This window comes from Mustelus asterias, chromosome 6 (assembly GCF_964213995.1).
Source record: "Mustelus asterias chromosome 6, sMusAst1.hap1.1, whole genome shotgun sequence".
Lineage (NCBI taxonomy): Eukaryota > Metazoa > Chordata > Chondrichthyes > Carcharhiniformes > Triakidae > Mustelus > Mustelus asterias.
The window spans coordinates 39,394,673-39,417,821 of NC_135806.1; the positions used below are offsets into that span (position 1 = coordinate 39,394,673).

The 23,149-nt window shown below is 45.1% G+C and overlaps 1 protein-coding gene across 2 annotated transcripts in view; it reads right to left on the bottom strand.

Annotated features, from left to right (window-relative positions):
* Positions 1–23,149, bottom strand: part of LOC144494816 (serine protease inhibitor Kazal-type 1-like) — a 433,046-nt gene that overhangs the window by 25,619 nt on the left and 384,278 nt on the right. The window contains exon 1 of one of the 2 annotated variants that reach the window (XR_013498152.1): positions 2,949–3,064. Coding sequence is in view for 1 of the 2 variants with exons in the window: in XM_078214198.1 (XP_078070324.1) it covers positions 15,552–15,577 (26 nt within the window). In the remaining variant the exon portion in view is untranslated. Of the gene's footprint in view, positions 1–2,948; positions 3,065–15,551; positions 15,578–23,149 lie in introns of those variants that run through there. The other variant, XM_078214198.1, reaches the window with a different exon arrangement.

Sequence of the window (23,149 nt, forward strand, 5' to 3'; positions counted from 1 at the left end):
GGGCAGCGCTCCAAAAGCTTGTGTGGCTTTTGCTACCAAATAAACCTGTTGGACTTTAACCTGGTGTTGTGAGACTCCTTACTGTGAACAAATGCTGTCCCAGCCAGTGATGCTCACATTCCATGAAAGTATAGAAAAAGCTCAAAAGGCCGTTACACTTAATATTAAAATGCTTACAGAAAACAATGGCAGATTTCATAGGTTGAAAGAAAGAAGAGGAATTGAAATAATTTAAAATAATATCAGAAAGCAGCTGCCTTGTCAGCAAAATCAACTCTCCACTGATATTTAGCATCAGAGTGTACAAATATTTTCCAGCAAGTAAACATTTCACCAATATCGAGCTCAAATGTGTTACTAACTGTGGTCACACAAGCACCAAAACTGACTGGCTCTTGTAGCTATCTCCTCTTCTAATGATCGGGTGGCCTTCTCTCTTTCTCTCTCTCTCTCTCTTTCTCCTTGACATTTCCTTTCACCGAATTGTGGGAACTACTTTGACTGCAGTACAGGTCTCCGAAGGGTTCAACCTTTTATATCTTTTTACAAGGGAGGTGGCATTCATTTCCTATCCATTCCACCCAATGAAGCTTCTTTTCAATCACAAACACCCAGTTATTTTCTGTAGCCATTGTTTAAATCATAATCTGCATCCGCCCAGAAAGTTGTTCATTTTTCTTTTGCTTTCTCCAGTAATTTTCTGTGACATTAAGCCCATACAGTCAATATAAATGTGTTTATACTGTTCTGTAACACAGGGCTTCATCCTATCTCAATTCACTCCATAACTCTAACATTAATGCTTCTCACTGGGCTGTATCAACTTGGTTGTTTCTCTTGACAGCGCTTGTTTTGGTCTCTCAGCTTGGAAAGTTCAGCAAATTTAATTTTTTTAAAGACTCGCAAATAATAGTGATTGCCCAACCTTTGAACTGTGACCTTACTGTGTCCTGTGCAGTGCGTGGTGAGTGTTCTATCATTCAGTATTGCTGATCATCAGAGAGGAAAAGAGCTAAAAGCTACAGGAAAAAAACATTGAAAATAACAGCGTAGAAATCAGTGAGCACAAAAACGGAGGGTGAAATGTAAATAAAAAGGAGAAACAATGGAGTAAAAGTGAATCAAAGTTACAAAGAGGAAAAGCAAAGGTAGGAGAAAGAACACAATTTAGGAAAACGTAAAATAAACTGCCTGACATCCTGCTAACTTGATGTAAAAGTAAAGATAAGAGAACAGGGTTAATGATTAATAACACAAAACTGCAAGGGGTTTATTTCTAAGGCTTCTAAATTTAGGCCGATATTGGTGCTCGAGTTTTATTTCAGTGGAGACAGAATCATAGAATCCCTACAGTGCAGAAGGAGGCCATTTGGCCCATCGAGTCTGCAGTGACTACAATCCCACCCAGGCCCTATCCCCACAACCCAATGCATTTACCCTAGCTAGTCCCCCTGACACTAGGGGGCATTTTAGTGTGGCCAATCCACCTAACCCGCACATCTTTGGACTGTGGAAGGAAACCCACACAGACACGGGGAGAATGTACAAAGTCCACACAGACGGTGCCCTAAGCCGGGAATCGAATCTGGGTCACTGGTGCTGTGAGGCAGCAGTGCTAACCACTGTGCCACCGTGCCGCCCGAATCATTCATGAACTTGCTACTGTTGAGTGAGGAAGGCTGGGTGATTAAGGGCCTGGGGCAGGTGGCAGGGGCAATCGGTGGCTGGCAGCGGGTAGCAGTGGTTGGGTGAGGGGCAATATTTGTCTGGGGGTGGGGGGGAGTTGACCACATTTGTGTAAAGCATCTCAATTCTAGATTCAGTTAAGTATCAGGGCCTTCCTGCTGATTAGTGCCACGTTGTATTAAGTTCAGAGTGTTATGAGCAATGTGCTGGCGAAAGAAGTATTGAACATATTGAAGATATGTATTGAAGAAGTATTGAACTGGAAATTTGGGCAAAGAAATGCCAGATGGAGTTCAATCCAGATAAATGCGAAGTGATGCATTTTGGTAGAACTAACGTAGGGGGGAGCTATACGATAAATGGCAGAACCATAAAGGGTGTAGATACGCAGAGGGACCTGGGTGTGCAAGTCCACAGATCCTTGAAGGTGACATCACAGCTGGAGAAGGTGGTGAAGAAGGCATATGGCACGCTTGCCTTTATGGGACGGGGCATAGAGTATAAAAGTTTGGGGTCTGATGTTGCGGTTGAACGTTGGTTCGGCCGCATCTGGAATACTGCATCCAGTTCTGGTCGCCACATTACCAGAAGGACGTGGAGGCTTTAGAGAGAGTGCAGAGGAGGTTTACCAGGATGTTGCCTGGTATGGAGGGGCTTAGTTATGAGGAGAGATTGGGTAAACTGGGGTTGTTCTCACTGGAAAGACGGAGGATGAGGGGTGACCTAATGGAGGTGTATAAAATTATGAAAGGCATAGATGGGGTGAACGGTGGGAAGCTTTTTCCCAGGTCGGTGGTGACGTTCACAAGGGGTCATAGGTTCAAGGTGAGGGGGGGTAGGTTTAACACGGTTATCAGAAGGATGTATTTTACACAGAGGGTGGTGGGGGCCTGGAATGCGCTGCCAGGCAAGGTGGTGGAGGCAGACACACTGGGAACGTTTAAGACTTATCTAGACAGCCATATGAACGGAGTGGGAATGGAGGGATACAAAAGAATGGTCTGGTTTGGACCAGGGAGCGGCGTGGGCTTGGAGGGCCGAAGGGTCTGTTCCTGTGCTGTATTATTCTTTGTTCTTTGTTTGTTGTAACATGGGCCCTACAACCAGAACAGTTAATCCCTCATTGACACTTCCAGTCTTAAGCGATTGCTGATCAGATGATATAAGGCACCAACTGAATGTGTTGACTCCAGTTTTTATTAAACTCAAAATGATAATAAATAAATACGAGAGTGAGAAGCAAAGTCTTAAGAGGAACTTACCCACTGTCGAGAATAAGAGCAGCGAAAGAAGAGCAAAAGCTGAGGATAGTTTCATTCTCGTGCAGTGGAAGCGTTGGGTCAGTAACTGTGCAGTCACCCACTTGTACTAACACTTGTCTCAGAGAATGGAGCTGGTTTATATATAAAGGGAGGGCTGTTCACTGACTCACTGAGCAATGTGAAATGTACAGCTTTATGTTTACACAAAATGACTGTGTGATTCTGAGCAGAAATGAGTCACTGATACAGGTAAACATCAAATTTACAAGGACACAATCGGTAGAGGGTCACACAGAGTGTTTACCCTTTCACTGGAGTAAAGGGTGAACTGTTTATCTCATCTCATCCCACTCCCCTCCAAAGCTGAAAGAAACAAAATAACGACAGTCGGAAATGCCCATGTTTATAAAGTTTTGATGAAGCACTTACATCTCCCTCTGATTTGTCTTTATAAATATTGAAGCTAAAACGTTCACCATGATGCAGAGGGTCTTATCCAAAATTATGCCAAATCCAGAAGTCCCTCCCCCAAACCTAATCCACTCCTACCGCTGCGGGTTGGGGAAAGGGTGGGGTTCTCACACTTTAGACATGTGTGTTCATGGGGACAGCAGCAACAAATAAAACTGCAGCTGCCTTCTGTCAGATGATATTTTTATTAACAGGAAGAGTCCCACGAGCAATGCACCCCTGCCCGGGGTTTTGTGGAAGTGTGAGTGACGTCAATGGGAATTCCCATTGACAGCAACAGGACCAGAGAATCCCACCGCCAGCAAACAATGCACCATCTCCTGCCGGCAGGAAACACGCAACTGGGAAGCCGGAGAATCTCATCCAGGCAGAGTATAGGTGGGAATGTGGGCATTTAAGATGGTGATGAGGTGCAGCAAGCGTGGGGCTTGGATGGGAGCTGGAGTGTGAGGAGCTTAGCAGCTACTGGGGGGAATATGGCGATTGTGGGAGGGGAACTGGTGCCTGCTGATGGCAGAGGCCAAGGTGGCTGAGCGAGTGAAAGGGTTGGAGGTGCAAGGGATGTGCAAAATGTCCCAGTGGGAGACTGGAGGTGGTTGACTTACTCTGGCTGAGTGAAGAAGATCATTCATCTTCTTCCAGCACTGCTACCCCATCCTCTTCTGGAGTGCGCTTGCACTGACCAGGGCTGCCACTGTATCCCAGGCGGGGGTGGTGACCCTGCTGGAAGGCTGTGTCCTGGAGCAGGAGTAGAGTGTGTCCCGCCTCTGCTCCACTCCATCCAGCATCCTGGTGAGGGCCCCCTTCGAAAAGCACAGTGTGGGTTTCTTGGCTGCCATTCCCTGCAGTCACCGTGGAACAAGTGCTGGAGAGCCGTTTATATGGAGCTCCCCATTGCGTGCAGCAGTTCAGTTGTTGCAGGGTGGGAGAATCAGAGGGAACACACCACTGGAACAGTATGAAACTTGTGAGCATGGAAATTTTCACAAATGAGGCTTAAGATTCGATCAAAACACGTCATTGCCATGGGCGGGAAACACTCCAATTTTCACACTGGAACAAACACGCTGCCATTTTTTTGGTGAGATTTTGCCCAGAGTGATTGGATTACGTGTAGAATGGTAGTGCTCTGAATAATGACTGTTGACAATATCCATGTCTGACATATCATGAATTAATAGTGTGGTTGTGGTTATGAGAGACCATGTTGCCGGATGGTTGCCGATGGTGGCACAGTACTCAGTGAGGATTTGGACAATGTGTCCCCACATGCATCAAGACTTGAACAATGCCCTTTTTAAATAAAAATAGTAACAGCCCCTCCACGCAACCTCCCCACCACTGAACTACCCCCTCCCACACAACAGAACTGCCCCACCCCAAACATAGAACTGCCCCCTCCTTATCACAGAACTACCCCCACCCCACCACAGAACTGCCCCTCCCATCACAGAACTGCCCCTCCCATCACAGAACTGCCCCTCCCATCACAGAACTTCCCCCTCCCCACAACAGAACTGTCCCCACCCCATCACAGTCCTGTCCCTTCCCCACCACAGAACTGCCCCCTCCCCAACCACAGAACTGCCCCCTCCCCAACCACAGAACTGCCCCCTCCCCCACCACAGAACTGCCTCCTCCCCATCCACAGAACTCCCCATACCCCGCAGACACAAACCCCCCACCCCCTATTCACCCTCTCCATGTAACATCCCCCCACTCCACCATGGAATGCATCCCCTACTCTCCCTCCCTCCATTCAGCCTGCACGTTTTGAACCCTGTCTGCTGATTTTGACTATCCAGTTGCCATGGATGGAGATTGTAAAAATATCTCAAACCAGCGCTGATGTCCCCAGAAGAACAGATAAATATTCTATCTACTGCTTTAAACCACCTCAAGTCTGAAAGCAGTGGGGTGAAAGCAACAAACCAGCAAGTTCAGTCTGAAGCCAAATCAAAGTCACCAACCTTCAAGAGTTGTACATCACTTTAATTTTACTGGACCCTAAGTTACATAATTCATCCTCCCCTCTCTGTAATCTATTCGCTTGTGTGAACTTTGAATTTGTGTAAGTATACGTGAAAGGCAGAGCATATCCTTTGCTTAGACTGGGTTAAGTACAATTAAAAATCTCTTTTAAAAAAAAACTCAAGATAACCTGTCTATGTTTTTATGGACATATCCCATAAAGAGTTAATCTCTCAGTATTGGCAAGTGCGTCCATTATTAAAAAACTGTTGTGGTCAAATGAGGAAAAGGAAGAGAGGGGAGCTATCCAACCCCTCCTCACCTGACTGTAACAAACTACTTTCTGAACCTGCTCTGTTATTTCAACAGTTTATACAAATGTATTCCACATTCTTATTCTCCCTTTATGTTTTATTGCCGCGCCTCATTCTTTCTATCAATATGTATCACTTCACATTAGATTTCATCTGCCATCTGTCCACCCGTTCAACCAGCCTATATCCTCTTGAAGGTCATCACTATTTCCTCACAGTTCACAATGCTACCAAGTTTTGTGACATCCACAAATTTTGAAATTGTCCCCTACACACCCAAGTCAAGATCGAGAAGAGCATTTAGGATGCAACAGGCTCACATCTCTGTCTCTTACTATATCCAATCCAGATAGTGAGTGTGGTAGGAAACAACAGAGTTTGAACACATTGAGCACAAATGAAACCATTTGAAAATAGCATTCAAATAAATTCTCAGATTAGCATCTGTTGAAGTCCTCGCCAAAGAGAGTTAAGCAAAGCAAAATGAATGGCTTTGAAAGAAATGAGAAGGAAGAACAAGAGAGGCTTAAAGACCCAGAAGAGATAAATCTCTCGGGGTAAACAACATTTATCTTAGTAAGCTGAGAGTCTTTAGTCGGGAGCTTTGTGAGGCTTTGATACTCAAATCCGGGAGTCATTAGACTCTGGAAGATGCCAATAGACTGAAACCAGGCTAATGTGGTTTTCTTATTTTGAAAGTGGTGATGTAAGCAATACAGACCCAATTGCCCCTTCTATAACTTGGGTTATTGCAAGAATTGATGAATTCCCCAGACCTCAGAAAAAAATAGGATTTAGCTTTATAAGTCTTCTTGTTTTGTTGAGTTTATGATTAAATTCTTTTACCAGTTCTGCTCCTTTAAAGAAACAGTGGGGCACATTTAAGATTGGGGTTTTGGTGGTACTGGGGCAACCCATCGTATCCTATTTAATTGTTAAGAGTTTTACCTCAATTCCATGCACATGATTGGAATTAATTATCAAAATCGACAACTGGTTAGTTAACAGCTGTCCGTATGAATTCAGGAGGAGAAATCCTGCTGATTTCCCTACATCAGCAGGGCGGCACGGTAGCACAGTGGTTAGCACTGCTGCTTCACAGCTCCAGGGATCTGGGTTCGATTCCTGGCTTGGGTCACTGTCTGTGTGGAGTTTGCACATTCTCCTCGTGTTTGCGTGGGTTTCCTCCGGGTGCTCCGGTTTCCTCCCACAGTCCAAAGATGTGCGGGTTAGGTTGATTGGCCATGCTAAAAATTGCCCTTAGTGTCCTGAGATGCGTAGGTTGGAGAAATTGGGTGGGGGGATGTGGGAGTGGGGCCTGGGTGGGATTGTGGTCGGTGCAGACTCAATGGGCCGAATGGCCTCTTTCTGTGCTGTAAGGTTTCTATGATTCTATGATCTCATAAAGTGCCATCTTAACATCTCAACTATGCTATATAAGTTTATTTATTAATGCCACAAGTGGGCTTACATTAACACAGCAATGAAGTTACTGTGAAAATCCCCTAGTCGTCACACTCTGGCGCCTGTTCGGGTACACTGAGGGAGAATTTAGCATGGCCAGTGCACCTAACCACTACATCTTTCGGAATGTGGGAGGAAACCGGAGCACCCAGAGGAAATCCACACACACACCAGGAGAACATGCAGTCTCTGCACTGACAGTGGCCCAAGCCATGAATTGAACCCAGGTCACTGGCGCTGTGAGGCAGCAGTGCTAACCACTGTGCCACCCTGTGCCACTGGACCTCCCTGTGCCACCATGCTGCATAAGTGTTATGCAATGATGTACCTGGACTGTTGAAAAGCATTTGGGGAAGTTCCCCATGAAATGCTAATAGTTAAACCCGTGTTGTGGTGATTCAAGATAATTTGTTAAAGTAGGTAAGGAATTGGCTGAAGAGTAGAAATGAATGATAACTTGTTGAAGGAGTTATGTTGGGATGGAGTGAAGTACTCAGCGGAATTGTCAAGGTTCAATGTTGGGATCACTTCCGTTGCCAGCTTACATCATTGAGTTGGATTCAGAAACTCAATGCAAATTAATGACATTTGGAAATGATACCAATCTTGGAGGAAAAAGACAACAGTTCAACATCTCTTCCAAAACATGGCTCCTCTGACAATGTACTCTTAACAGGACTGCCAACCTAGAACCATAGACAAGTTATGGTGTAGAACGAGGCCATTCAGCCCAACCTGTCTGCGCCAGCCAAAAAAGAGAAAAAGAAACTAGCCACTCATTGAATCCCATTTTCCAGCATCTGCTGAGATTATGTCCTCAGCTCTCTGGTGTGGGGCTTATAGCCACAATTTCCTAACCCAACTACAAAAAAGCCACCAATGAACCAAGTTGACACCTCAGAAAGTAAATCGAGAATATTACACCAAGGAGTGAGAGGAGACCAGAGAGGCATAGCTATGTAGTAAAATCAAAATGTAATAACCATACAAAGATCACACCAGAATAGAGCAGCTTAAGAATTGGGGGGGGGGTGGGGGGGGGGGATTAGCTCAGTTGGCTGGATGGCTGGTTAGTGATGCAGAGTGAGACCAACACCATGGGCTTGATTCCCATGCCGGCTGAGGTTATACATAAAGGCTTGCTTTCTCAACGCTGTTCCTTGCCTGAGGTGCAGTGATCCTCAGGTTGAATCACCACCAGTCAGCTCTCCCCCTCTAAGAGGAGAGCGGCATATAGTCATCTGGGGCAGTGGTGACTTTACCTTTAATTTAAGAATCAATTAAATTCTGAAATGGGATATGGGAAGTTGGGTGGGTGAAGATCACCTTCCTCACCAGTAAATGTCTTTGATCTTGAGAGACATTAAGGATATGTTCAAATTGCTTAGTTTAAAAATGCCTCTTCAATGGGATTTTCTTTGCTCCTGGTAAATGCCGTCTCAAAATTGAAATTGTAATATCATCAATATAGCAGAGTTCTTTAATGACACTGTTTATTTCATTGTTTATCAATTTTATCACCAATGGTGACTACATTTTATCACCAATGGTGACTACACAAGGGGTCCTTGTGCATGAGACGCAAAAGCCCAGTCTGCAGGTACAACAGGTGATCAAGAAGGCAAATGGGATGTTGGCCTATATCGCGAGGGGGATAGAATATAAAAGCAGGGATGTCTTGATGCACCTGTACAGGGCATTGGTGAGGCCGCAGCTGGAATACTGTGTGCAGTATTGGTCCCCTTATATGAGGAAGGATATATTGGCATTGGAGGGAGTGCAGAGAAGGTTCACCAGGTTGATACCGGAGATGAGGGGTTTGGATTATGAGGAGAGGCTGAGGAGATTGGGTTTGTACTCGTTGGAGTTTAGAAGGATGAGGGGGGATCTTATGGAGACTTATAAGATAATGCGGGGGCTGGATAGGGTGGAGGCGGAGAGATTCTTTCCACTTAGTAAGGAAGTTAAAACTAGAGGACACAGCCTCAAAATAAAGGGGGGTCGGTTTAAGACAGAGTTGAGGAGGAACTTCTTCTCCCAGAGGGTGGTGAATCTCTGGAATTCTCTGCCCACTGAGGTGGTGGAGGCTACCTCGCTGAATATGTTTAAAGCGCGGATGGATGGATTCCTGATCGGTAAGGGAATTTAGGGTTATGGGGATCAGGCGGGTAAGTGGTACTGATCCACGTCAGATCAGCCATGATCTTATTGAATGGCGGGGCAGGCTCAAGGGGCTAGATGGCCTACTCCTGCTCCTATTTCTTATGTTCTTATGTTCTTATTAAAATGGATTAATTAATTGCACACAAAAGGCTGAATGATTCTTAAAGAACAAAGTCAATCTGAATCGCAGGAATCCTGGTTTGATGAAAGCCTTCATTTGCCTTTATTGTTACTCCCGCATTCTCCGTTCTGTTGGATCCGGATATTCATCCCGGTTTCCCTGGAATAGCAGCAGAGCATCAGCAAAGTCACAGTCTAGAATGAAGGGAGTTATTGCCAGTGTACAATGTTGTTGAATCTACCTGTAGTACAGCCTTGCTGCTAGGTTGTAGGACACTCCTGCAGCTCTCACTTATTTTACTGTGCTCTAATGGCCACCAAACGCAGTGGGGGTTATTTTAACCTTTATTACTGGGACAGATAAAGGGTTGTATGTACAGGATGCTACTTTACATCCTGCCCAATTTCCTTCATTTTTCATGCCATCCTATGTTGGTGGTGCGAGGTGAGGTACATTGTGAGGAGGCTCATGTCAAGCAGAAACATCAGCATGGACCTGTAGACATGAAGGGCCTTTTCTGTGCTGTAGGTAATGTGTAAAACTGTGTGTACAGCCAGTTGTAAAGAATCACTGAAGGAGGGGATCCATCACCACAACCTTCTCCGGGGAAGATGGAACGGGCTATAAATGTAGCCCCGCCCACATCCCAAGAACAGTTTTTTAATGGGGTGTTTGGGGGAACTTGTATATTATTTGGTTGTTGAGTTTGCTGACATAACAGCAAGGACCACACATCTAAAATAACCCATTGGTTATGAAAAACCTTCTTATATTGAAGTTAGAAGTGCCATGTAAATGCAAATTCTTAACTTTCCTCAACAAAGGACTACTTTACATTAAAACAGCTTCTTGCTCATTTCCCCACCAGATTTAAATGATTCCCTCTCCTCTATACTGTCAACACACCTTCCTAAATAAAAATATTCTTCATTCCTCTGCCTCTGTAAAAGATGATGTGGAAATGCCGGCGTTGGACTGGGGTAAACACAGTAAGGAGTCTAACAACACCAGGTGAAAGTCCAACAGGTTTATTTGGTAGCAAACGCCACTAGCTTTCGGAGCGCTGCTCCTTCGTCAGATGGAGTGAAAATCTGCAGATTTCCACTCCATCTGACGAAGGAGCAGCGCTCCGAAAGCTAGTGGCATTTGCTACCAAATAAACCTGTTGGACTTTAACCTGGTGTTGTTAGACTCCTTACTGTAAAATACCACAGGAATGGATAACCTGGCATGTGGGGTGACTTAATTCTCCCCAGTAAGAATGAACTGGGACAATGTCCTTTACAATGGATTGAAGAGCGGGTAAGCTGGGCCTATGGGTTCAGTCATATCCTCCAGAGTGGTGGATACAACATTGTATATTAACATGAACATTCCATAAACAATAAACCAAACAACACAACATCGTGGAAGAAACAATAAAGGAAATGTCCCTAAATCCTCAGTGCTAGCCAACCATGTGACACGCCAGTACATTTAGCTCTCTGACACAGCTAATCTCAACAAAATAAAATGACACACTCATGAATAACATGAAACCAATGTGACAAGAGAAATTTATTTTTGAAAAACATCTTTGAGCCTCTCAGATCTTGTGTTAATGACAATGGTATCGGGCAGGTAAGTTGTGATGACCAGGAGGTTCTTTAGCTGAGTGTAGATGCAGCACTGTCAACTGGTGACAGGTTTAACCAACAAAAAGCTTTAAATTAAATTGCACATGTTTTCTGTGCATGCCGCCAGAAATTTGAATTTTAACTGGAAAATTATGGGAAATGGAAAACGAGGGTTGTGCAGTTACAGTTACAGCATGATGAACAGCATGCTATTGACAAAATCCTGGCTCCCGTCACCAACTCAACTCCCTAGTTATTCCATTTGCCTCTCTGACTATTGGATATTGCACCAAACTACTCACAACTCATCTTTTTTGACCCCAAAATGAGCTTCGAATGCCATTTCAGCTGCATCACCAAGAACCTCTAAATCCCCCTCCTTATTATCACCCACCTACTCTGCCCAAGTCAACCTATTGCTGAAACCTCACTCATAATTTTGTTACTTCCAGACTTCACTATTCCAATGGCTGCTCTAATCTGCCATCCTCTGAAAATTTGAGCACCTTCAATGCTCTGTTGCCCATTTCCCAAATCGCACTATCCCATTCATTCATCAACCCTCTGTTCATTGACCTGTACTAGCTCCACAACCAGCCTAAAATGTACAATTTCCACCCTTGTTTTCAACTTCTTGCACGGCCTCCCGACTCCCTGGGCTGAATTTTTAGGAAGATGGGGGGATCAATCCCCACCAGCTGGAGATCCAGTGGGGATCCAACAGGCCCGCTGCCATTTTATGCTCGAATGAGCATTGGTTGGCACCTTGTGGAGTTGTTGGCCAACAGCTCTCCAAGGCCCTTCCAGCAGCTGGAAGAGGCACTGCAGTGATGTGCCTGGTGTTAAGTGTTAGGACATGGAGGCCAGGTAGGTGGTAGACATCCAGCGAGAGTAGGGTAGGGGAAATTTGAAGTATCTGGGGATAGGCCAGTGGACAGGGTGGGTGGGGAGGGTTGGAAGGAGGTCCTTGATCTCAGCAGGAAGTTTCCTTGCCTATGCTTGACCTGATGCCATCCAGAGTCAATGTTGAGGACTCCCAGAGCAACTTCCTCTTGACTGTGTACCACTGTGCCACCACCTGTGCTGGACCCAACCTACCCATGGGACAAAGAATATCCAGGGATGGATCGGGAACATTTCCTGTAAGGGATAATTCTGAGTATGGCAATGTCAGACTGTTGCTTGACTAATCTGTGGGGTAGCTCTCCCAATTTTGATAAGTCCCAGATATCAGTAAGAAGGGCTTTGCAAAGTCAACAGAACTGAGTTTGCTCTTATTATCTCAGCTCCTTAGTTCAAAGTAGTTTGATCTGTCTGGTTTCAATCCTTATTGACTCTCTAGTGGTTTGATATAAGTAACTGGCTTACCAGGCCATTTCAGAGGGCAATTAAGAGTCAATCATGTTGCTGTGGGTCTGGAGTAACGTGTAGGCGACGCTAGGCCAGGCAGAGATGGCAGATTTCCTTTCCTAAAGTGTTTTTACAATAACAATGGTTTCATGAACATCATTAGACTTCTAATTCCAGATTTTTTTTAATTGATTGAATTCAATTTCAATTTAGCCCCAGTGGGATTTGAATCCAGGTCCCCTGAACATTACTCTGGGTTTTTGGATTACTCTCTCAATGAGAATACCACTACATCACCAACTCCCTAAGAGTCCCCAAGTGTAATATATCCAGCATCATGGCAATGTTGCAATTTCTGTAGAGACCAATAACTTTTAAAAAGATATTTGAATTTCCAGTGACTGACTGAAGCACAATGAGATTCCAACACAAAAATCAACATTGACTAAACATTATATTTTAGGCATATGTACTCTGAATTACAGAAAAGTTTCCTCATGTGACAATCTCACTCCATTGCTCCACTGTACTCTGTTCTTTAAGTGCACACTGCATTCTCTCGGAACTTGTCCACAGCTATTTTTCACTCCTAATAGCTATCTTCTCTTCTTTCCCTTTCCCAGCAAGGGAACTTCGAATCCCAGAACTGACTTTCATTGTGAGGGTTACACTGGGGATTCCTGATCTCTAACCCAAGTGATGCGCAATTAATTCACTCGGGAGGCTGGATCGTACCCGGGAAATAAAGGCTTTTATTAGCAACAAGAATAGAGCATACTGCTTAACAATACAATCCCAGACTAAAGGGTCACTAGGAAGTGCAGTGACCTTTATACTCCTATAGGAAGGTGGAGCCAACCGGAGTGTACCACAGAACAATACCAACAGGTAGAACACCCCAACCCTAACCCCAACAGTAACAAGAGTAACATATGTACAAGTACCCATTGTGGTAACCATCTATGGTTCACCACACCAAGATAACTGGATCTCTCAAACTCCACTTAATCCTCACAAACCCAATCTCTTCAATCTGAGCACCAGCTTCCACCAGCATTCTTTGTGATGAAAATTAGCCTCAGCATTTTCTCTGCTTTGTGTGGCTTCACTGGCTGCCTGCATTTTCCTGTTCTCTCTCTCAGATTCTTGCACTTTGACTTCTGTCTGTGATGTTCAGTGAGACTTTAGGAAACCCTAATACTACAATGGATTTCTTCCCTTCTCAAATCCATCTCCATGATAATGTATATCACATGACCCTTGTATCCAATTAGAAATGGTGATTAGCTATTCTCTAGACCCCCAACACCATTCTGTCTTGGAATTAAACAGGCAGTTTAAAGTATAACCATCTACAAAATCTGATATTCCAAACACCACCCTTTGAAACTTGAGGACTAATAGTCTTGCACCGTCAGTCTGGATTCTCCTGCTATTCTTGCGCTTTCTCAGCATCTCTTGTCCCCAAAGCAACCAAGCCACCAAGACTGGTTGTCGGGCAGAGTTCAGAGTAGGTTACATGATCATCTTTAATTAAGGAGACATTCCCAACATGTAACAATCTTCTAAACTTTGTTTTTTAACAGACACAAAAAATAAATATTTTGTCAGCTTATCCTCCAATGGGATGCCCCCATTTTACAAAATCTAAAACATTCAAGGGCATCAAGTTTCTATTTTTGCTGGAAGAGTATAAAGAATAAGGTCGTACCTTCTGGCTTCACACAAGATGCATTTGTTGCTATAAGTAATTCCATCAGTTCCACAGACTGGATCGTATTGGATGGTACATATTTCATACACCTGGCTTGATCGTCCACAGTTTGGCTGCAACATCAAATGGAACCAGTTGTGACTATTGAATACTCTGAAGCTAAATCATTCACCAATGGACAGTAAAAAGGGGTGTTCCAGTATTGATAGTGAAATGTAATTGCTCCAGAATTAGATACTGAAACATTAGCACTACAAGCTAGAGAGAGAAGCATAGGCATCACAAAATGGAGAAGGAGATAGGAGCAATCTCAAATGGAGAATGAAAATCAGAAACATACAATTGAGGATGAAACACAAATGTTCTAAAGCGGTGTGACGTTAATGTACCTTTAAGAAGGTTGTTTTAAAATCATGATCTCTGCAGCTCTCACAGCAAGAAGTTTAACAACACCAGGTTAAAGTCCAACAGGTTTATTTGGTAGCAAAAGCCACACAATTTGCTACCAAATAAACCTGTTGGACTTTAACCTGGTGTTGTTAAACTTCTTACTGTGTTTACCCCAGTCCAACGCCGGCATCTCCACATCATGGCTCTCACAGCTTCAGTGTTTCTCAGCTCACAGCCGTGGCTAATGTCATTTTGGCACTGGCTTGTCTGGAGATGTCCTTTTATTGCTACTTCAATAGCTTAAATGGGTTTGTTTATTTTAACTCTACATTGATCTTGCATTATGAAGAGGACGGTGTAGTCGTGTTTTTGGACAGCTTCTTTTTTCCTTTCGAGTGAGTGTAAGGTTTCATTTTGAGTTTGAGCTGCTGTTTAGTTGGGTTTTAGAAGGGACATTAGGCTGGAAGAAGCTGTCACTCTCTCTCTAGCTCCCTGGTTTTGGAAATTCTGCTGGCTATCTGAAAGCAAGGTTTAGCCTATCTGAAGGGAGGAATCTGCTGTTGGCGGCTTGCCGAGAGTCCCTGGTATTTTGGGAAGCTGTTCTGACTTTAAACTGTTCTGAGTCTATCCAGAGAACTGAAAACTTCATCCAAAGGACTCAATTCCAGTATCATGTGAGCATTAGTCTATGCTGTATTCAACCTGTTTGAAGGGTCTTCTTCATGGGATTGGTTTGATTGGGACAGCTCCTATATTCGTTAAGGGTTTATACATTATCGTGGTTGTTTTTGTGTTGTTTGTAATTGATGGAAGTTATTGCTAATATTTTTACCATACATGTCAACTATATTCTTAAATAAACTTTGTTGAAGCTGGGTTCCTGGCGCTGTGAGGCAGATCGCTAAGCAATGTGCCACCCTGGAATCTTATTTTTTTAGATGTGTGTGCATAAAATCTATTCAGAATAAACATATATACATACTAAAACATAAATGCTTTAAATTTGAAGGTGAAATATACACTTCCTACCTCCATTCCTCTGTCAGTGTTTGCAACTGTAATGATCAAAATAGCGCGAAGAGAAATAGTTACTGCACTGGTTAATATCATCACTCATAAACACAACACATTTTCATCTTTAGCTGTATCTGAACAATAATATGATAAAATATTCCAAACAACATATTTAATCTGTCTTTCACTTTTACACTGATCGCTTGAATAAGAATTAATTTTAACCCAACATTTTGTTATTTTTTCTTGTTTACTGTCTGGCCAGGCGGCAGCTTCATCTCTTTGTTACTCTCTGAGCAACTGCTTTCATATAGAGAGAGCAGCTAGTGGATTGAATCCCCTTTTCCCCTTTATTCCCTACCTGCTCGTTTGTGCCCAGAGTTTTTCTTTTATTCATTCAAGGGAGGCGGGCGTCTCAGGGTAGGCAGTGTTTATTGCCCATCCCTAATTGTCCTTGGGAGGGTGATGGCAAGCTGCCTTCTTGAACCGCTGTAGTCCCTGTGGTGTAGGTACACCCACAATGTTAGGGAAGGAATTCCAAATTTTGACCCAGTGACAGTGAAGGAAAGGCGATATATTTCCTAATCTGATTTTGATTTGATTTATTATTGTCACGTATATTAGTATGCAGTGAAAAGTATTGTTTCTTGCGCACTATATAGACAAACCAGACAGTACATGGAGAAGGAAAGGAGAGACTGCAGAATGTAGTGTTACAGTCATAGCTAGGGTGTAGAGAAAGATCAACTTAATGCGAGGTATGTAGCGGGTCTGTTTCCTTTACTCCACTCACAGGCTGGTATCGGTGTGCAGCAATACCGATGTGCAGCAATACCGATGGGGTCTCTTTCCAGCGGGCTCTGAAACTTCAAAGCCGAGGAACGCCGCACTGGGGCAGCTTCCGCTGGAGAGAGTGCTGGGCCAGGCTCACTGTTGATACCTAACCAGTGACCTGGACCTTATTCCACACCAGGTATCCTGACCACCACCAACGCCTGGGTGATTCTCTCTCTGTGGAGCAAACAGCCACCCTGTAACCACCTCACTCAGGTAGTTTCCACGAGAGAGAGAAAGAGGGAAACTGCACTGTTTATCCCTGACCAGTCGTTTCTCCCGAGTGAGCGTTTTCGAGGCGTTCAGAACACCCTTGGTTCTAGACTCCGGAATTACAGTGAGAGCCCTTGAAATTGTGACCCCGCCAGAGTACACGGATGAGAGAACAGAAAAGCAAGACGAGCTCCAAACGGGTTTCAAAGTTACACTAATTTATTCAAACAGCAAATCAACCTTCCCAACACCACACCATACAATAATAAAGCTTATACTTTAAACTATTTTCTATGGGAGGAAACACTATCGGCACAACGTAAACTCTTACTTTTACACAGTCTTATCACACTTAACTTCACTAAACACCACCCTCTTTCAACCCTCGTCCTCTACCTTATATCGGGAACTTCAGCCGGCGGAGGTGCTTACAACTTTGAGAGCGGTTTTACTTGTCTTGATGCGAGTCCAGCTGGCGGGCAGGAGCGGGGACACGTGGTGCGAGAGCTGAAGAGCCAAGTGCCATGAGGAAGAGGCGAAGAGCTAAGAGAGCACACATCGGGAGCGAGAGAGAGAGAGAGTGAGTGAGAGCTTGCTTGTCCCTTTTTGAAACCTCACCGGTGATTCTCTCACATAAAACAGTTTCTGATCACTGGTAGTTTCGATCGACTGGAACAAAGGGCCGGAACTGTCGGGGCCGCCCTTAATCGATATTTTAATGTCTTTTAAATGTTTTCTGAATCAGGCTGATTGGTATCCCATCAGCGAGATGGGTCTTAATGTTGTCCGTGGATGGACTGATCTCTGTTCTCATTGTCTTGCTGCTGGGCTATTTACTCCTCGTCTGCTGGCCATGGTTTCTCCTTTGTTTCCTGTTGATTAGATCATCCCTGTCTCGACCTTCTCGTTATTCCCAGCCTCTTGCATATTCATGTGGCTGTAAAGTTCCTGACAGCCAGCCGGCCATTTTCCTTCTCCCTGGGTTCTTTAATCATGGAGGATTTGCCCTAAAACTTACAGGTAGGTCCATTCAAAAGTCTGATGGCAGCAGGGAAGAAGCTGTTTTTGAGTCAGTTGGTACGTGATTTCAGACTTTTGTATCTTTTCCCCGATGGAAGAAGGTGGAAGAGAGTATGTCCAGGGTGCGTGGGATCCTTGATTATGCTGGCTGCTTTTCCGAGGCAGTGGGAAGTGTAGACAGTGTCAGTGGATGGGAGGCTGGTTTGAGTGATGGACTGGGCTTAATTCAAGACCCTTTATAACTTCTTGCGGTCTTAGACAGAGCAGGAGCCATACCAAGCTGTGATATAACCAGAAAGAATGTTTCCTATGTTGCATCTGTAGAAGTTGGTGAGAGTTGTAGTGGACATGCCAAATTTCCTCACTCTCCTGAGAAAGTAAAGGCATTGGTGGGCTTTCTTAACTATAGCATCCGCATGGAGGGACCAGGACAGTTGTTGGTGAGTGGCTTGGAGGGGAACTTCCAGGTGATGGTATTCCCAGGTATCTGCTTCTCTTGTCATTCTAGATGGTAGTGGTCGTGGGTTTGGAAGGTGCTGCTTTGGGAGCTTTGGTGAGTTCCTGCAGTGTATCTTATAGATGGTACACACTGATGCCATTATGTATTCCTGGTAGAGGGAGTGGATGTTTGTGGATGTGGTGCTAATCAAGCAAGGCTGCTTTGTCGTGGATGGTGTCAAGCTTCTTGAGTGTTGTTAGAGCTGCACCCATCCAGGCAAGTGGAGAGTTTTCCATCACACTCCTGACTTGTCCTTGTAGTTGGTGGATAGACTTTGCGAGGTCAGGAAATGAGTTACTCGCCACAGGATTCCCAACCTCTAACCTGGTCTGGTAGCCACAGTATTTATATGGCTAGTCCCATTCAGTTTCTGGTCAACGCAACCCCAAGTATTAAGCGTGGGAGATTCAATGATGGTAATGCCATTAAATGTCGAGAGGCGATAGTAGATTCCCTATTGTTGCAGATTGTCATTGCCTGGCACTTGCGTGGCATGAATGTTACTTACCATTTAGAAAATGCTACCGTGCTACCAGGGCGGCACGGTAGCACAGGGTGGGTGGGCGAGGGGGGGAGGGGGAGCTGGGTGGTGCAGAAGGGAGGCAACTGTTTTCACGCATCATTTTGAGGAGCAGGGCCTCAATGCTGGTAAAGCTAGTTCCACTGAGGTCAAAATGCCCCCGTCAGACCAAGAAATAACGTACTCACCCTCCCACCATGGCTCACTCCACCGCCCCCCCCCCTCAAAACTGTCATCGCCAGCATCTCCACTCTCCCCACCCCCTCATCACCAGCATCTCCGCCCTGCCCATCCCCCCATCACCAGCATCTCTCTTCCAACCCTTCTCCCCTTCACTGGCATAAAAATAAATGAGTCACCGTACATGAGGCTCTCCATAGGGCCAGACCTTGGCACTGCCCCCTGACATAGGTTGGCACACCAGACTGGTACTGTGCCACAAACCAACCTGTGCTAGGGGTCAGTGGCAAGGGGCATTGCCAGGGCCACTGCCTGGCCATGTCCCTCTGCCCCGGGGGCTATACTCACCTTTGCGTCCACAGGAGGAAATGCGGGTTAATATTGGCCTCTATATCTTGTTGCCTTTGGACATGGGTTGCTTCAGTATCTGAGGAGTCACAAATGGTACTGAACATTGTGTAATCATCAGCGAACATCTTCACTTCTATCTTATGATGGAAGAAAGGCCATTGGTGAAGAAGCTGGAGCTGGCTGTGCCTAGGACACTGTCATGAGGAACTCCTGCAGAGATGTCCTTGAGCTGAGATGATTGACCCTCAACAACCACAACCATCTTCCTATATACCAGGTATGACTCCAATCAGCAGAGAGTTTGCCCCTGATATCCATTGATTCCAGTTTTGCTAGGGCTCCTTGATGCCACACTCAGTCGAATGCTGCCTTGATGTCAAGGGCTATCACTCTCACCTCACCTCTGAAATTCAGCTCTTTTTGTTTGAATCGAAGCTGTAATGAGGTCAGGAGCTGAGCGACCCTGACAGAACCCAAACTGGGCGTCACCGAATAGGTTATTGCTGAGTAAGTGCCGCTCAGTTGCATTGTTGATGACCCCTTCCATCACTTTATTGATGATCAAGAGTAGACTGATTGGGCAGTAATTGGCGGGTTGGATTTGCCCTGTTTCTTGAGAACAGAACATACCTGGGCAATACCCTCATTGCTGGGTAGACGCCAGTGTTGTAGCTGTACTGGAACAGCTTGGCTAGGAGTGCGGCAAGTTCTGGAGTCTTCAGGACTATTGCCGGAATATTGTCAGGGCTCATAGATTTTGCAATATCCAGTGCCTCCAACCGTTTCTTGAATCACCCTACAGTGCAGAAGGAGGCCATTTGGTCCATCAAGTCCGCACCGACAACAATCCCACCCAGATCCTATTCCCATAACCCCAAGTACTTCTCCTGCTAATCCCACTGACGTTAAAGAGCAATATAGATGGTCAATCAACCTAACCTGCACATCTTTGGGCTGTGGGAGAAAACCGGAGCACCTGGAGGAAACGCACACAGATACGGGGAGAAAATGCAAACTCCACATAGACAGTTACCATCTAAGGCCAGAATTGAACCTGGGTCTCTGGCACTGTGAGACAGCAGTACTAACTACTGTGCCACCGTGCTGCCCATAATATCAGAGTTAATCAAGTTGGATGAACTCTGGCATCTGTGATGATTGGGGACACTGGAGGAGACCAGGATGGGTCATCCACACGACACTTCTAGCTGAAGTGGGGCAGCATGGTGGCACAGTGGTTAGCACTGCTGCCTCACAGCGCCAAATCCCGGCTTGGGTCACTGTCTGTGTGGAGTCTGCACGTTCAAGGTCTGAAGGTGGATAAATCACCTGGACCAGATGGGCTACACCTCAGGATTCTAAAAGAGATAGCTGAGGAAATTATGGAGACATTGATGGTGATCTTTCAGGAATCACTGGAGGCTGGGAGGGTCCCAGAGGACTGGAAAGTAGCTAATGTAAAACCGCTGTTCAAGAAGGGAGGGAGGCAGCAGACGGGAAATTATAGGCCGGTTAGCCTGACTTCGGTCATTGCCAAGATTTTAGAATCCATTATTAAAGATGAGATCGCAGAGTACTTGGAAGTGCATGATAAAATAGGACTGTGTCAGCACGGCTTTGTCAAGGGGAGATCATGTCTGACAAATCTGGTAGAGTACTTTGAGGAGGTAACAAGGAAGTTAGATAAAGGAGAACCAATGGACGTGATTTATTTAGATTTCCAAAAGGCCTTTGACAAGATGCCGCACAGGAGGCTGTTAAATAAATTAAGATCCCATGGTGTTAAGGGTAAGATCCTGGCATGGATACAGGATTGGCTGACTGGCAGAAGAGAGTGGGGATAAAGGTTTTTTTTCAGGATGGCAGCCGGTGACTAGTGGTGTGCCTTGGGGTCGGTGCTGGGACCACAAATTTTCACAATATACATTAACGATTTGGAGGAAGGAACCGAAGGCACTGTTGCTAAGTTTGCAGATGATACAAAGATATGTAGAGGGAAAGGTAGTATTGAGGAGGCAGGGGGGCTGCAGAAGGACTTGGACAGGTTAGGAGAGTGGGCAAAGAAGTGGCAGATGGAATACAATGTGGAAAAAAGTGAGGTTATGCACTTTTGAAGGAGGAATGGGGACATAGACTATTTTCTAAATGGGAAATGCTTAGGAAATCAGAAACACAAAAGGATTTGGGAGTCATTGTTCAAGATTCTCTTAAGGTTAACGTGCAGCTCCAGTCGGCAGTTAGGAAGGCAAATGCAATGTTAGCGTTGATGTCGAGAGGGCTAGAATACAAGAGCAGGGATGTACTTCTGAGGCTCTGGTCAGACCCCATTTGGAATATTGTGAGCAGTTTTGGGCCCCATATCTAAGGAAGGATGTGCTGGTCTTGGAAAGGGCCCAGAGGAGGTTCACAAGAATGATTCCTGGAATTAAGAGCCTGTTGTATGAGGAACGGTTGAGGATTCTGGGTTTGTACTCATTGGAGTTTAGAAGGATGAGGGGTGACCTTATTGAAACTTACAGGATACTGCGAGGCCTGTATAGAATGGACGTGGGGAGGATGTTTCCATTAGTAGGAAAAACTAGAACCAGAGGGCACAACCTCAGGCTAAAGGGATGATCCTTTAAAACAGAGATGAGGAGGAATTTCTTCAGCCAGAGAGTGGTAAATCTGTGGAACTCTTTGTCACAAAAGGCTGTGGAGGCCAGGTATTTGAGTGTCTTTAAGACAGAGAGAGATAGGTTCTTGATTAATAAAGGGATCAGGGGTTATGGGGAAAAGGCAGGAGAATGGGGATGAGAAAAATATCAGTCATGATTGAATGGAGCAGACTCGATGGGCCGAGTGGCCTAATTCTGCTCCTATATCTTATGGTCTCCCCATGTCTGCGTTGGTTTCCTCTGGGTGCCCCGGTTTCCTCCCACACTCCAAAGATGTGTAGGTCAGTTTGATTGGCCATGCTAAATTGCCCCTTAGTGTCAGGGGGACTAGCAGGATAAATATGTGCGGTTATGGGGGTAGGGGCTGGGTAGGATTGTGGTCGGTGCAGACTCAATGGGCCGAATGGCCTCCTTCTGCACTGTAGAGATTCTATGATTCCATGAAGATTATAGCAAATGCTTCAACCTTATCTTTTGCACTGATGTGCTGGGCTCCTCCATTATTGAGGATAGGGATATTTGTGGAGCCTCCTCCTCCTGTGATTGGTTTAATTGTCCACCACCATTCATGACTGGATGTGGCAGGACTGCAGAGCTTAGATCTGATCCGTTGGTTGTGGAATTTATTATCTCTATCACTTGATACTTAAGCTGTTTGGCACTCAAATAGTCATGGGTTGTATCTTCACCAGGTTGACACCTCATTTTTAGGCAAGCTGGTGTTCCTCCTGGAATGCACTCCTGTCCTCTCCATTGAGACTACAGGAGTGCATTCCAGAAGGAACACCAGGCATGCCTAAAAAATGAGGTGTCAACCTGATGAAGCTACAAGTCTCTGGAATAGGACTTCAAGACTTCAAGACACACATCGAGTCATAGAGTCACACAGGTTTACAGCATGGAAACAGGCCCTTTGGCCCAACTTGTCCATGCCGCCCTTTTTTTTTAAAACCCCTAAACTAATCCCAATTGCCCGCATTTGGCCCATATCCCTCTATACCCATCGTGCCCATGTAACTGTCTAAATGCTTTTTAAAAGATAAAATTGTACCTGCCTCTAGTACTACATCTGGCAGCTTGTTCCAGACACTCACCACCCTCTGTGTGAAAAAATTGCCCCTCTGGACACATGTTATAACTCAGAGATTACAGAGAGCTATCACCAAGGTACAACAGGTGATCAAGAAGGCAAATGGGATGTTGGCCTATATCGCGAGGGGGATAGAATATAAAAGCAGGGATGTCTTGATGCACCTGTACAGGGCATTGGTGAGGCCGCAGCTGGAATACTGTGTGCAGTATTGGTCCTCTTATATGAGGAGGGATATATTGGCATTGG